General features: G+C 36.8%; 1 protein-coding gene across 1 annotated transcript; it reads left to right on the top strand.

Moving 5' to 3' along the window:
* Window positions 1–373: 373 nt before the first annotated feature.
* On the top strand, window positions 374–2,376 carry LOC125217916 (scopoletin glucosyltransferase-like). Its single transcript, XM_048119492.2, has one exon. It carries the CDS (start codon window positions 531–533, stop codon window positions 1,959–1,961), a length of 1,431 nt encoding a protein of 476 aa, XP_047975449.1. The 5' UTR covers window positions 374–530; the 3' UTR covers window positions 1,962–2,376.
* Window positions 2,377–13,680: the final 11,304 nt, after the last annotated feature.

Genomic DNA, 13,680 nt, shown 5'->3' with positions numbered 1-13,680 from the left:
AGCTTAGAATTAAAATTATGAACAATTAAACTCAACACGATATTGTTGAAAGCTAGTTTGATAATAACACCATTTTTGTCAATAGAGTGCGGACTACTACGATAGACTAATGCAACAATATTCAAAATAAATTTTAATCCATGAATTTAATTAGAGTAATTTAGATCCCAAAATATAAAGATACGCCAGCCGATACGTCGCCTGTCGGTGGTCTCATTATTAGTACTCACGGAGCCTATATACATAAATTCTTTTGATAGGATTTTACATAGTAACATATGAGCGTGTTATGCTGACAAGATTATATTCCATGATTAAATTTGTGGAATAGTACGTTTGATTCATGAGATTGAATCTAATGACTCAATCTTATAGTCAACTTCCTCGTACTAAATACTCTCACGAGTTAATCCTAAATTGTAACTATTTTATCTAGGGAGTTAAACACCATCTATATATACTCGACTAATTATCTTCGTATCGAAGAGCCTCATACCCCCAATCCCAAATTCCACTCATTGTTGTGCAAAATGAAGCTACTACACATCGTCCTCATCCCAACCATGGCCCAAGGCCACATGATACCCATGCTTGATATGGCGAAGCTCTTCACCTCGAGAGGCCTCAGAGCCACCATCATCACCACCCCTTCCTTCTCCGCTCCCATCACCCAAGCCCGACTCTCCGGCTTCAACATCGGCCTCGTCGTCACCCCATTTCCTCCACAAGGCTCCTCCTTGCCCCAAAACATCGTATCTTTCGACCAAATGACCGATCCCGATCTCGCCTCCAAATTCCTCGGGGCCATGGAGCTGCTGCAGGAGCCTGTCGAGGAAATCCTGCAGCAGCTCCGCCCCGACTGCATCATCTCAGACATGTTCCTGCCCTGGACGGCCGATTCTGCCGCCAAATTCAGTATCCCGCGCCTGGCCTTCTACGGCACCGGCTTCTTCGCGCGGTGCTTGTCGGAGAAATTCGAGATCCACAAACCCTTAGACAACGTGACCATGACGTCGGATCCGGAGGCGATTCTCGTCCCCGGCCTCCCTCACGAACTCAAGTTTGTAATACCGCAGCTTTGTCCCTTTTTTCTTGAAGAAACTGCGAATGACTTCACCAAAATGTTTGAGAAGATGAATGAGTCCTGGAAGAAGACTTATGGAGAGGTTGTGAATAGCTTCGACGAGCTCGAATCAGGTTATGCCAATCACTACAAGAACGTTATTGGGAGGAAGGCGTGGGAGATTGGCCCTCTTCTTCTATGCAGCGAGAAAAATCACCACAGAGGAAATGAATCCGCCATTGATGAGCATGAGTGCTTGGCTTGGCTCGACTCGAAGAAGCCCAACTCCGTCGTATACGTTTGCTTCGGCAGCCTCGCCACCTTCAGCCGAGCGCAGCTGACCGAGACAGCAGCCGCGCTGGAAGCGTCCGGCCAAGATTTTATTTGGGTTGTGAGGAAAAATGAAAGAGATGAGGAGGATTGGGTGCCGCTAGGGTTTGAGGAGAGAGTGAGGAACAAAGGGCTTATCATAAGGGGGTGGGCCCCTCAGGTGATGATTCTCTACCATGTGTCCGTGGGGGCTTTTGTGACGCACTGTGGATGGAACTCGACTCTGGAAGGGGTGTGTGCTGGCGTGCCGATGGTGACGTGGCCGTTGTTTGCGGAGCAGTTTTTCAATGAGAAGCTTGTGACGGAGGTTTTGGGGACTGGGGTTTCTGTTGGGAACAAGAGGTGGATGCTGAGGGACAGCGAGGGCGTGGAGCGGGAGGCGGTGGCGAGGGCAGTGGAGGAGGTAATGGTGGGCGGAGGAGCGGAGGAGATGAGAAGGAGGGCTCAGAGGTATAAGGAAATGGCGAAAAAGGCTGTTGAAGAAGATGGATCTTCTTATAATAATTTGAACGATCTCATTGAGGAATTGAGCAACTATGTTGCTCCAACCAAACAAGACATAAATTAGGACTTTTTTGTTTACTATAATTGTCTATTTATTATTATTATTATTATTATTATTATTATGACTCGAGGTCCGAGTTTTGGGCTTGGGTGATGGGGGCGGATAAGGAAGGGGTGGCTATGATGGTGGCTTTGAGGGCTGTTGAGATGAAGAGCTTAGCCATTTCGAGCATGGGGATCATGTGGCCGTGAGCCATGGTTGGGAAGAGGACAATGTGCAATTGCTTCATTTTGCACCAGAATAAGAAAGAGAATAAGAGAGTATTGAGAATATGTAATCTTGAATCCGTGGTAATGTTGCAAGACCACAAACAACGACATATCTGCCGACTTATCTTTATTTGTTGGGATCCAAGCTACTCTAAGTATAAGGCCTACCTTTCACGTGATTAGAATAATACTTACATTTCTCATAAAAATATGTGCACTTTACATTTTTATCCAGTCATATAAAATATAGGCATTTCCATTTATGAAAAGTTGTCCCAACTCATTACTTATACATATATATATATATATATATAGGGATGTACTAATATGCTAACTAATTTTAAAGTGCTAACGTACATCCAATCACGTGCTGCCACGTGGCACGAAAAATGCAATATTATATACAGAAAAATGCAATATGAATTTCGACAGATTGCATTTTTGTTATATGAAGATTGCATTTTTTATTGTTGAGTTTTGCATTTTCGATATTGACTGTTTAATTTGCATTTTATATCTATACGGATTGCATTTATATATATGAAAATGCAAAACTTAACAATATAAAATGCAATTTATGTGAAATGCAAAACTTAACAATAAAAAATGCAATTTTCCTATAACTAAAATGCAATTTGCGAAAATGCATGAACAACTTCACAAATGTGTATTGCATTTTTATATATACAATATTGCATTTTTCGTGCCACATGGCAGCACGTGGTTGGATGTACGTTAGCACTCTAATTAAGGATGCGCCCTAGTGCTCCCCTATATATATATATATATATATATATATATATATATATATATATATATATATATCAATTTATGTATTACTACAATTTATGCCACTATAGCCCAACATATAACTCATTAAACATTAATCACAATGTGAATATCATTATCCACTAGCACCACTTTAACTATTATTCTTCTTCTCTTTCTTACTTTATTAACTTAGTTTTAATTTTTGTGTTATATCATATGCTCATATTTTTATGAGACGTAAGGATTAATACTAGCTTTCAGCAATATCATGTTGAATATAATTGTTCGATTTTAATTTGAGTTATTAAGTAAACCAACGAAAATTAAGTACTAAAAATAATCCTATTTATATTCCTGTGTTTTATCACTTTAATTTGTGGGTTTTTTCAAATATTGGTTCTTCGTAATATTAGTTTTTTGACTTTATCAAAATGTTCAAAGTCATATAATATATAAGTCATGTACCCTGCAGGCTCTGGGGTGTTCAAAGACTCGTCAACTTCATTTTTGCTTTGTTCCACCAATCTATGTCGGCCATCATACTTTTGTAACTTTCTTGAATCCATGTACTTCCCTCCTCCGTATCAGTAAAAGAGATAAAAAAGAAAAAAAATGGTTGAAATAATACAGTGGATAGTAAAATCTATAAATGATGAACTAAAAAAAAGTGGAGAATTTTTTTTTTATAAATAGATATGGACTATTTCCATGAGATTGACTATAAACAAAATTTGGCCTATTTTTATTAGAGCATCCGCAGCGGTGCTCAACCCGCTGCTCGTCCGTCCGTGCCGCTGAGCACCAAGCCGTCCGTCCGCCAATGGAGTTTGTCCGTCCGTGCCGCTGAGCACAATTACGTGGCAGCTTCTGATTGGCCAACGGCATAGCCGTTGGCAATTTCGGTTTTTTATTTTTTATTTTTTTAAAAATTCGAAATTTATTTTAAAAAATATTTTTAAATAAAAAAAATATTTTCCCACTTCCCAAAAAAATATATCCGTTTTCTACCCACTTTTAATTTATTTTTCAATTTTTTTTCCCCAAAATTCACATTTTCATCTATAAATACCCCCACTTCAACACAAAAAAAATCACATTCTCATCTATTATCTATACTATCATCATCTACATTCTCTCATCTTTTTTCCTCATACTCTATCATCTAAATTCCCACCACACTACACAATGTCCGGCTTCGGCGATCACCCCTCCGGCAATCGCGGTTGGAACCACGATTGGTTCGACTCCGAGGCCGGATATAGTCCGGAAACCCAATTTACGGCCCCTCCTCAAACCCAAGGTTCGCAAGCTCCGGGTGGCTACCGTCCTTACCCGGTGCACGACCTAAACGCCCCCGGGTTCGGGTGGGCACCCGAACCCGGATCGGGAGGGAGCAACAGCTCTACTCCTACTCCTACTTCTGCTCCTACTCCTCCTGTTCGTGGCACCCGCACCCCGTACACTCCGGGTGAGATGATGGCGATGTTCAAAGCCTACTTGGCAGTCTCCGAAGATCCGGACGTCGGCACGAACCAAACCGGGGAAACTTATTGGTGGCGCATCACTCGCCTCTACAATGAAACCCGGCCGGAGGGAACCATATATCGCAATGATAGTATGGTTCTCAATTGCATGTTCAGATGCAACGAGGCAATCGGGAAGTTCCAGGGGATTTACCTCCAGGAAGAGCGGTCGGCGGGGAGCGGCACGAACGAGCTCGACATCATCAGTGCCGCCTTGGCGACCTACCAACGGGAGGAGTTCAAACCGTTCAAGTACCTCGATTGTTGGCAGGAGGGGGGCCTACATCCGAAGTATAGGGGCGGCATAGTAGCATCCTCCTCCAACTCCTCCAGCAAACGGTCGAGGTCGGTAGCTCTATCCTCCTCCGATGATGTGGCTACCCAGCTTGCCGGAACTAACTTGGGTAGCCCCGACGCTGGCCCGAGCGATTCCCGCCGGCCGGTCGGAAGGAAGAAGGCGACGACCACCCGCCGCCGCGCCCCGACTCCATCCGCCGCCGCCCCCGCTCCCTTTGTGCCTCCTCCACACCCGAACAACTCGTTGTGGGCCATCTTGAGTCAACTCCATATGACCGATACGTCTCACATGACTCCGAAACAACTTGCAACACATGAGCAATTGATCCGGGGTCTCAAGAGGCAATTGGGGTTAGAGGAATAGTCTTCCACGTTTGAAATTTTTAATTTGTAGGATTTTAATTATGTATTTTTTTTTTTAATTATGTATTTTTTTTTTTAGTATTTTAATTATGTAATTTGTATTTTTTAGGATTTTAATTATGTAATTTTTTTTTTATAATGTATTTTTATAATGTAGAAACATTTTTAATAATTGGAGTATTTAAATTGAATAATAGAATGGTGGGACCCTTGAGCTTGTCCTTAGCTAAGAGCACGGATGTGGGTGTTGTGCTCTTAACTAAGGACAAGGAATAAAAGTGGGTCCGGGCCCACCTCCGTGCTCTTAGCTAAGAGCACGGATGGGGATGCTCTTAGGGGTGAGTCGTTACGATATACAGTACCGAGTACGCTATGCCGCATACCGTACCAAAAATTGCGATATGACAAAATATTATATTGATATCATACCGAGTTTTCGGTATACCGCAATCCGGTATATCAAAAATTCGGTATGATTAATTTTTGATATCGTTACCTTACCGTTATTGCGGTATACCATGATACCGTTATGCAATAAAAAATAGTATCTATTCTATGCAAAAAATATTTAAAAGTTGGATTTTCAGAATTTTTTTCTTTTTAATTATATTTTATACATAAACATATTAAATATAATATAATATAATATTTATACTTTTTCCGACCCACTAAAGTAGACGCATTTCGATGAGCACTCATTTTAGAAAAATGAAAAATAGTAAAGTGGAGATAGAGTAAAGTAAGAGAGATAATAATGTAGATTATCATTTTTCGAAACCAAGTGCTCAAAACGAAACGCCTCTACTACAGTGAGATGGAGGGAGTTTAATATTTCAGTATATACCGACTTTTTGGTATGCTTCGGTATACCGCAGTATAACCGGCCCAAGGTTTACCAAACCAGCGGTTAAAATCAAAACCGTAACCACCCGTTACGGTTCCGAACCGAAACCGTACCGGAACCGTGTAAAAAAATCATAAAATACCGTCGGTTCTAAACCGAAACTAGCTTTTGGAACCGCCGTGTAAAAAAACCATAAAATATCGTCGGTTCTAAACCGAAACTAGCTTTTGGAACCGAAACCGTAACCGCGAAACATCCTCACGGTTCGATTCCGGTTTGGCAATTTCCAAAACCGGAACCGACGATTCCGAACCGTAACCGCCGGTTCTGAAACCGTGGGCACCTCTATCGCAGTATAAGAAAATTGAATATCGTGACCTTACTGAAATCCCCAATCCTAAGGACGAAAGTATATCAATTAAATTGGGTATTGGGCCTATTGCATATAGGGATAATACCACCTGTGATAAATCTATGCTTATCTTATTATATTAGTTAAAGATTTTAGCGTTACGTGTTTTGATTTTGAATTAAATACCAATATTTATACTGATATATGACAGAAGTCTTTGCATCATAATCCCTCCATTTTCCAATACGTATCTGCTAGGATAAACCTCCTATTGGGCTGATCGGCATCCATGGATCGACGATTGATAAATGTCTATCGCGGGCAAGTGTCCGTCGAGCAAGACGATTGTCTCACTTTGGAGAAGAGATTGAACGATAATATTGATATTCTTGATTTTTTTTTATGAAATAATTACAATAGCTTCTATTTATAATACTAATAACTAACTTAATGAACAAGAAAACAAAGATATGAAAAGATATGCAAATCCTAATTTATCTAACTAATAATGCTCGTATCGACTCCCCACGGTTGAAATTCACCTTGTCCTCAAGTTCCCGGCAACCAAATCTGGTGCTGTGCGCAGAACATCTTCCGTCGGGCAGCGGCGCAGCTTGGTTTGAGATGGTATAACTAGTTGTTGTACGCGGGTGGATTCTCGTCGGGCAACGACGTAGCTATGGATCGATCGGTGTGGCTAGTTGTTGTGCACGGTGGATTCTCGTCGGGCAGCGATATAGCTATGATTCGATCGGTGTTTTGGAGGGTGAGATCATGATGAAAGCACCAATTTGATAGGATATTGGGCTGATCGGCGTCCGTGGATCGGCGATCGATAAATGTCTGTCGCGGACAAAGAGCAAGACGATTGTCTCACTTTGGATAAGAGATTGAACGATAATATTGATATTCTTGATTTTTTTTGTCAAATGATTACAATAACTCCTATTTATAATGCTAATAACTAACTTAATGAACAAGAAAACAAAGATACGAAAGATATGCAAATCCTAATTTATCTAACTAATAATGCTCGTATCAGTATCTTATATCTTATGTTGACTCGTCAATAGTTTTAGAAAATATTGAGTATAGAATAAAGTGTCTTGAAAAAAAGTCAGTGAAGTAAATCCTATTTTTATTAATATTATAATAACATATAAGTAAAATAAGCTAAGCAGAATGTGAATCTTCTGCCAAATTAAAAATAAAATAAGACAATTAAATTGAGACAAAAATAAATAGAAAATTGAAACCCGTAATAGAAGTGAATGGAATAATTCTTTTAGGTAAAGGGCAAGGGACCAACACCAAGGGATAAATCATTGTAGAATATAATTTTGAAAAGCAGCCATTCTTTTTAGCTAAGGTCAATATTAAAAATGATTAATTTCTTAACTTTGTGTTTAGGAAAAAACAGTTTTTTTTTTTAACTTTTCACTATTAGAACTCCTAAAGAATGGCCTATAACTAAACTAAAAATTACACTTTATAAAATATGAGAGCGTCTCATATTTTAGCGGATACGAGCCTCTCATATGGCCTATAAAATATTGAGTTGTTTTTCCTACCGCCAAACACGACTTTGAAAATCCAATTATGTGATGTCGAGATAATTAGCGGATTTATAATGTACAATACCTTCCGTAAAAGATTTTACTATAAAAATTTTGAAAGCTCTGAACAATAAATTTTCTACAAGATCATCGAAATTTTTTGGAGGTTGTCAATACTCCAGTCCCAAACTGGACATCAAGGTGATGTTCGATTTGCTAGATAAAATAATATCAAGATATAATCTAGGATTGAGTCTTGAGACTATTTTAGTCATAAGAGGGTTGAATCTCATGAACCAAACACACTATATATTTAATTCGAAATATAATCTTGCAAATCGAACACCTCAAATGTGTTAAAAGAGACCATAGCAAATTGCTTTGGATATTGCAAAAAATTGTACGGCGAATAAATCGGATCAATTAATTTAAATGATGCAAACACCGGAGAAGTCATTCGTGAGCTATTACTAGTATGCATTTTTTTTATAATAGAAAAAAAGACTTAAACTGCTAGAAAGTCGTTGAGCATAGAAAACATAATCTAGAAAAGAAAAAAAAAATTAGTCAATAAGAGTAAAGATATAGAGCACCTCAAACTAATTAAAGCATCACCCTCCAGACAAAACACGAAACCAAAAATAAAAACACTCATCAACCAAAGTCACCATCTAATACCTCACCAGAAAGAAAGACGGGCTATATGCCAACTGTAATACCCCGTCCTATTAATAACGTTTGATGTTTGTGAATATGTTTGTTTATCAAGTAAATGCTTATATTAAAGTGAGTAGTACATTAAACTAATATCTTTTGTTACTATAAATTCTTTGGGGTTTTATTAACCAAGTGCCATTGTGAAAAAGCAATTATGCTCTACGAGTTTGTCGTGCAAGAAAATACAAGTTAGTAATAATTGTCCTGTACAATTGTAGCTCAAACGGATATTAAATGTCTTTGTACAGAAAATAGTCATTTCTCTACAAGTGAGAAATGGACAAGCATATTTAATACTCCCTCCGTCCCAGATAATTTGGGATACTTTGACCCGGCACGGGTTTTAAGATATCTAATGGAAAGTGAATTGAAAAAGTTGGTGGAATGTGGGTCCTACTTTTAAAGTATTAGTTTTATAATAAAATGTGAGTCGGAATGAGTTAGTGGAATATGGGTCCACTACCAAAAATGGTAAAAGTGAAATTGGACAAATTATGTGAGACGGTCCGAAATGGAATACTGGGTCGAATTATCTGGGACGGAGGGAGTATATGTTATTACAAAGGCTATATAGTTTTTCCAGAAAGCTAGTGCTCCATTTTCTAGGAGACTCCAATTCTCGGAGTATGCTCGTGCAAATGGAAAGACGTGTAGCACATAGTAATTTATCCACGGTAAATGGAACAGAGTGAATAGTGATGCAATAGTATGAATAGTGAATAGTGTCTTGTTTGACAATTTCTTCATGCATAAATCAAAGGCACTAGATGAATTTTTTTTTTTCAAACCCTTTGTAATGAGTGATCCCAAATATCATGCAAAAGGAGTATGTGATGCTTGAAGGAATAGACATGCTGCAGTGATGCATAGTGCCGAGAAAAGTATTAATAGTGCTCAATAGTGCGATGAATAGTTTTGTGGTGTAATCAGACACGCTTTTATTTTTGAAAACCCTCATGATGGACAATCTCCAAAAATCAAGCAAAGCAGATATGGTGTTGAAATTATGGGTTCTCCATAGTCATCACGTTATTTTCCTTGACATACATTGTCAGAAGAAAAGTAGTATATAGCAGTAGTGATTTTCATCCATCAACACGCCACAAACACCTTCGCACTCAAAATCTTCCAACACACTTAAACCTCTTTTTTTTTCAAGCAAGCACGGAAGAGAAGGGGCCCTGAATATAGTCGAGAAATCCTTATTTCCAATTCTTCAAGTTTTGCCATTTTTTTGTTTCCTCTCGGTATATTTTCACGCCACATTCATTCTTGTTCAAACTTATCTTTTGGCATGTACAAAAATCAAATAGAACATAGTAAAGCATGCTCTCTTTATTATCAAATATGCCATGTTTTTATTTCAGATTAAAAAAAAGTAGAAAAGCTCTTAACATGTTTTAATTTGGGAATAAGCATTTTGATATGGCAGTCACTTAGAAAATTAATATCGGTAAATGTAACCGTTAAAATGTAATTTCCTTCGGTCAGAATGAAGTAGAATGAGTTGGTTTCCTTCCCTTAAAGTTTCAGAACGATCAGATAATTTTTGAATCTCCGATCATGTACAAAACCGAAGTTGCTACTGTTAAAACGGCAACCACTTAAAAGCTTAATAACAGGAGATCGAACCATTAAAATTTGATCTCCTTCGGTAGTAATGATGCTTTATGAGTCATTCACCTTTGGTTAAAATTTCGTGACGATTAGATATTATTTGGACCTCCTATCGTGAAGGAAATCGAGACTATCTCTTGTTCGGCGAAAATGAAAAGAAAGAGAAAGGGAGCTAGAGAGAGAGATGGGGATTTGTTGAGAGAGTTTGAGAAATAAGAAGTTGGAAGCTTTAATGCTAGTGCACACTCTTTATTTTATTTTATGGACTCGTATGGGTATATTTTTTTTGCAGTGGGCTTGGATGATTTTATTTATTGGACTACAACTATATAAATTGTGGGCTAGACAAAGATAACATGTGAGCCCATGTCTTTAATGAAAACCTAAAACTTTAATCCTAGCTATTAATTATAACATATTTGTGATTAATATTGTGTGGAATTTCTATCTCAACAAGAGCATGTATTTTGTCAACAGAGGGTATTTTTGTAAGTTAATTTTCTGAATGATTCTTGCGTTCCTAATTTCTCTCTCACCTTCCAAAACTAAAATATTAACATCATCAAAAGGATCTTTACAAAGAATCAATATAATTTCAACAAAACATTTTAGAATCAATACAGATTTTGGAATCACATAGAATCAATATGATTTCAATAAAATATTCAACATCAGCAGAACAAAAGAATCAACGCAAAAATCAACAAGAACAGAACAAAATAATCAACGAAATTTAAGCACAAAAAATCAACACAGATTTCTGAATTAAACAAAAAAGCAACGCGATCGATTCAACACAAATTCAACAAAAAATCTACAAAAAAATCAATACATATTTTAGAATCAATACGATTTCAACAAAATATTCAACATCAGCAGAACAAAAGAATCAACGCAATTTCAACGCAAAAAATCACCAACAACGGAATAAAAGAATCAACGAAATTTTAGCGCAAAAAATCAACCCAGGTTTCAGAATTCAACAAAAAAGCAACACGATCGATTCAACACAAATTCAACATAAAATCTTCACACAGATTTTAGAATCAACATTGAATCAACACGATTTCAACACAGAATTCAACATCAAGAAAGAATCAACGCAATTTCAACGCAAAATTCAAGCAATTTTTTCAACGAAAAGGAGAGAGAACGAAGAAAAGGAGAAAAATTGAAATGAGGGGAGGAATTGAAACTTTAATTTCGTGATTAGTGGAGGAGAGAGAACGACCAAATCTGGATTAAATGATTCACCATATTATAATATGTCTATTACACCCTCTGTTGATAAATTCAAATAAGTTATTGACATTTTAATCTGGAATAATATCAATCGTTGATTAGAAATAATTAGTGGCTAGGATTAAAGTTTTGAGTTTTCATTATATATATGGTTTTCATTTGATCACATCCCCTAGGTGCATATCACCAAGTTTTATTGGATAAGGTCTACCGCATGGAACTAGACTCCAAGTGAGTTAATATTGATATACGAAGTCGGAAGTGTACGAGGTGAACTTTTCTATCTTACATACAAATGTGGATAAAAATATGAAGTATAATTGAGATAATATTTTTTTATGCAAACGATGATGTCTTGCCATAAATGATTTGTTTTATGTGATGTGATGCCTATTTGGTTTGGCTATACCGAATGTGCTATGCTAAAAATTCATAAATCGAATTCGGGTCCAGCAAGGGGAGAGTCCATACTCGGACTAGTGTACATGTGGACTGTGTGTCATTGAAAGGGTTGGTTGGTCTGATGACCGTGGAAAATGGCCACTTTCCCGTCACAAGATATTTCAGATATGGCAAACTATAGAAAGAACTTAGATTCCGCAATCAAACTTTTAAGTATGAGGTTTTTGTAAGCTCGGGCTCTTATGGAAAACCCCTGAGTATTAATGTGATTGATGGCTTGACAATATATTTATAAATTTATAATTGTATTTTTTGGCAATGTATTTGTACTCAGTCTTGCTTGTATTCTAAATGTGTAGGTTGATATGTGATGGAGTGGAGGGTGCTGATCCAAGTGACGCTTACTCTTGTGTCTACACAATACTCTTGAAGGTTCATGTCTTCATACATGGAACCGCGTTCAATTGTTTCTGTTGTGCTATTTAAACATGTTAAATCTTGTTTTCCCTATATGACTCTGACAATTAATAAACAGTATTGTATGAATCTGTAACTCGAATCTTTATGATCGAGTGTATCCTATTCAAGTATTCCATTTGAGATGCTTCGTGATCATATGAATTGTCCATATACCTCTACTTAATTTCCACCCCTAATCACGGTTAACCGAGTTTTACTATTCTTAGTAAAATGCGGTCGTGACACCACCTATGTTCTACATTAGGAAGAATTTAGAACTTCTTCTCTGATTATACTTCGTCTATCTTCTAACTTTAAGTAAGTCGACCCACATTTATCTCGGTAAAAAAGGAAATTTCAAGCACTATGCTTTAATCCATGATCTTAGCCTCCAAAGAATGAGTTTCTTCTCAGTTTTCTAGTTTGGTTCCATTTTTTAAAGATTACTTTGTTTTTTGAGCTACCAAATAGACCATGAGATCATGTAAAATAAAGATTCTAAATTTTCTATGTCAAATTTCGTGAATAGTGCATCCATCGGTAATGAATGTTACCGATTTCAGAGTTTAATAGAATTAATGATTGGTATAATTCAAAATTTAATAAAAGAAAATGAAGCTTAATAGATTGAATAGCTTTGCAAATTGCAATCGATCATTCAAAAAGAAGTATTGCAAAGTGATAACATCTGTTCATAACTTTTTATTGCAGTACTAGAAGACAAATAACTCTTGAGTTCAATTGAGAAATTTAATGACGAGATCAACGATTTGAATTTTAACAAAAAAATCAAGTAACAGTAAATTCACACTTTACTTATCTATCTTTGAATGGTCAAGTGGATGACGTATATATTGCATCTGAGATTTTTTTTAATAATTTAGTATTTATAATTATGTCGAAACCCAAACTATACACTAGGAGGGCATGCATCAAAATGGCATTTGGTAGGTCAATATTTTGGAATATAAGAAAACAACCACACATTCCGAAATCTCTCTCTCCATTTGAAAACCTTCATCATTTATTATCATTATAACTAACCATCTAACTCAATCAATTTTCTATTTTAGTTCCCAACTGTTTGGGTAGCCTAAACAAAATAATTAAATGTACTCTTACTAAAATAATAGTACTAGTATGTATCGAATATTACTCATCATATTCTATTGATCATGAAATTTCCTTTCTCTAAGAATATGCAGAAATATATATAAGTAACTAATACTCCTTCATATTATTAGCATTAGCTAAAACATTGATTCAAAGCACTTGGAAATCGTTAAAAACATTTAATCAAAGTAATTAACCTTTCCAACCTGTGCAATATATTTTAGGATTTTTTTTTTTATTTTAACAGTATCAGTTAC

The sequence above is a fragment of the Salvia hispanica genome, chromosome 1 (genome assembly GCF_029641045.1).
Source record: "Salvia hispanica isolate PSC_SH4W2 chromosome 1, Shi_PSC_v1, whole genome shotgun sequence".
Lineage (NCBI taxonomy): Eukaryota > Viridiplantae > Streptophyta > Magnoliopsida > Lamiales > Lamiaceae > Salvia > Salvia hispanica.
Note: the sequence above shows the minus strand (reverse complement) of the source record. Positions and strands in the feature narration are given on the sequence as shown.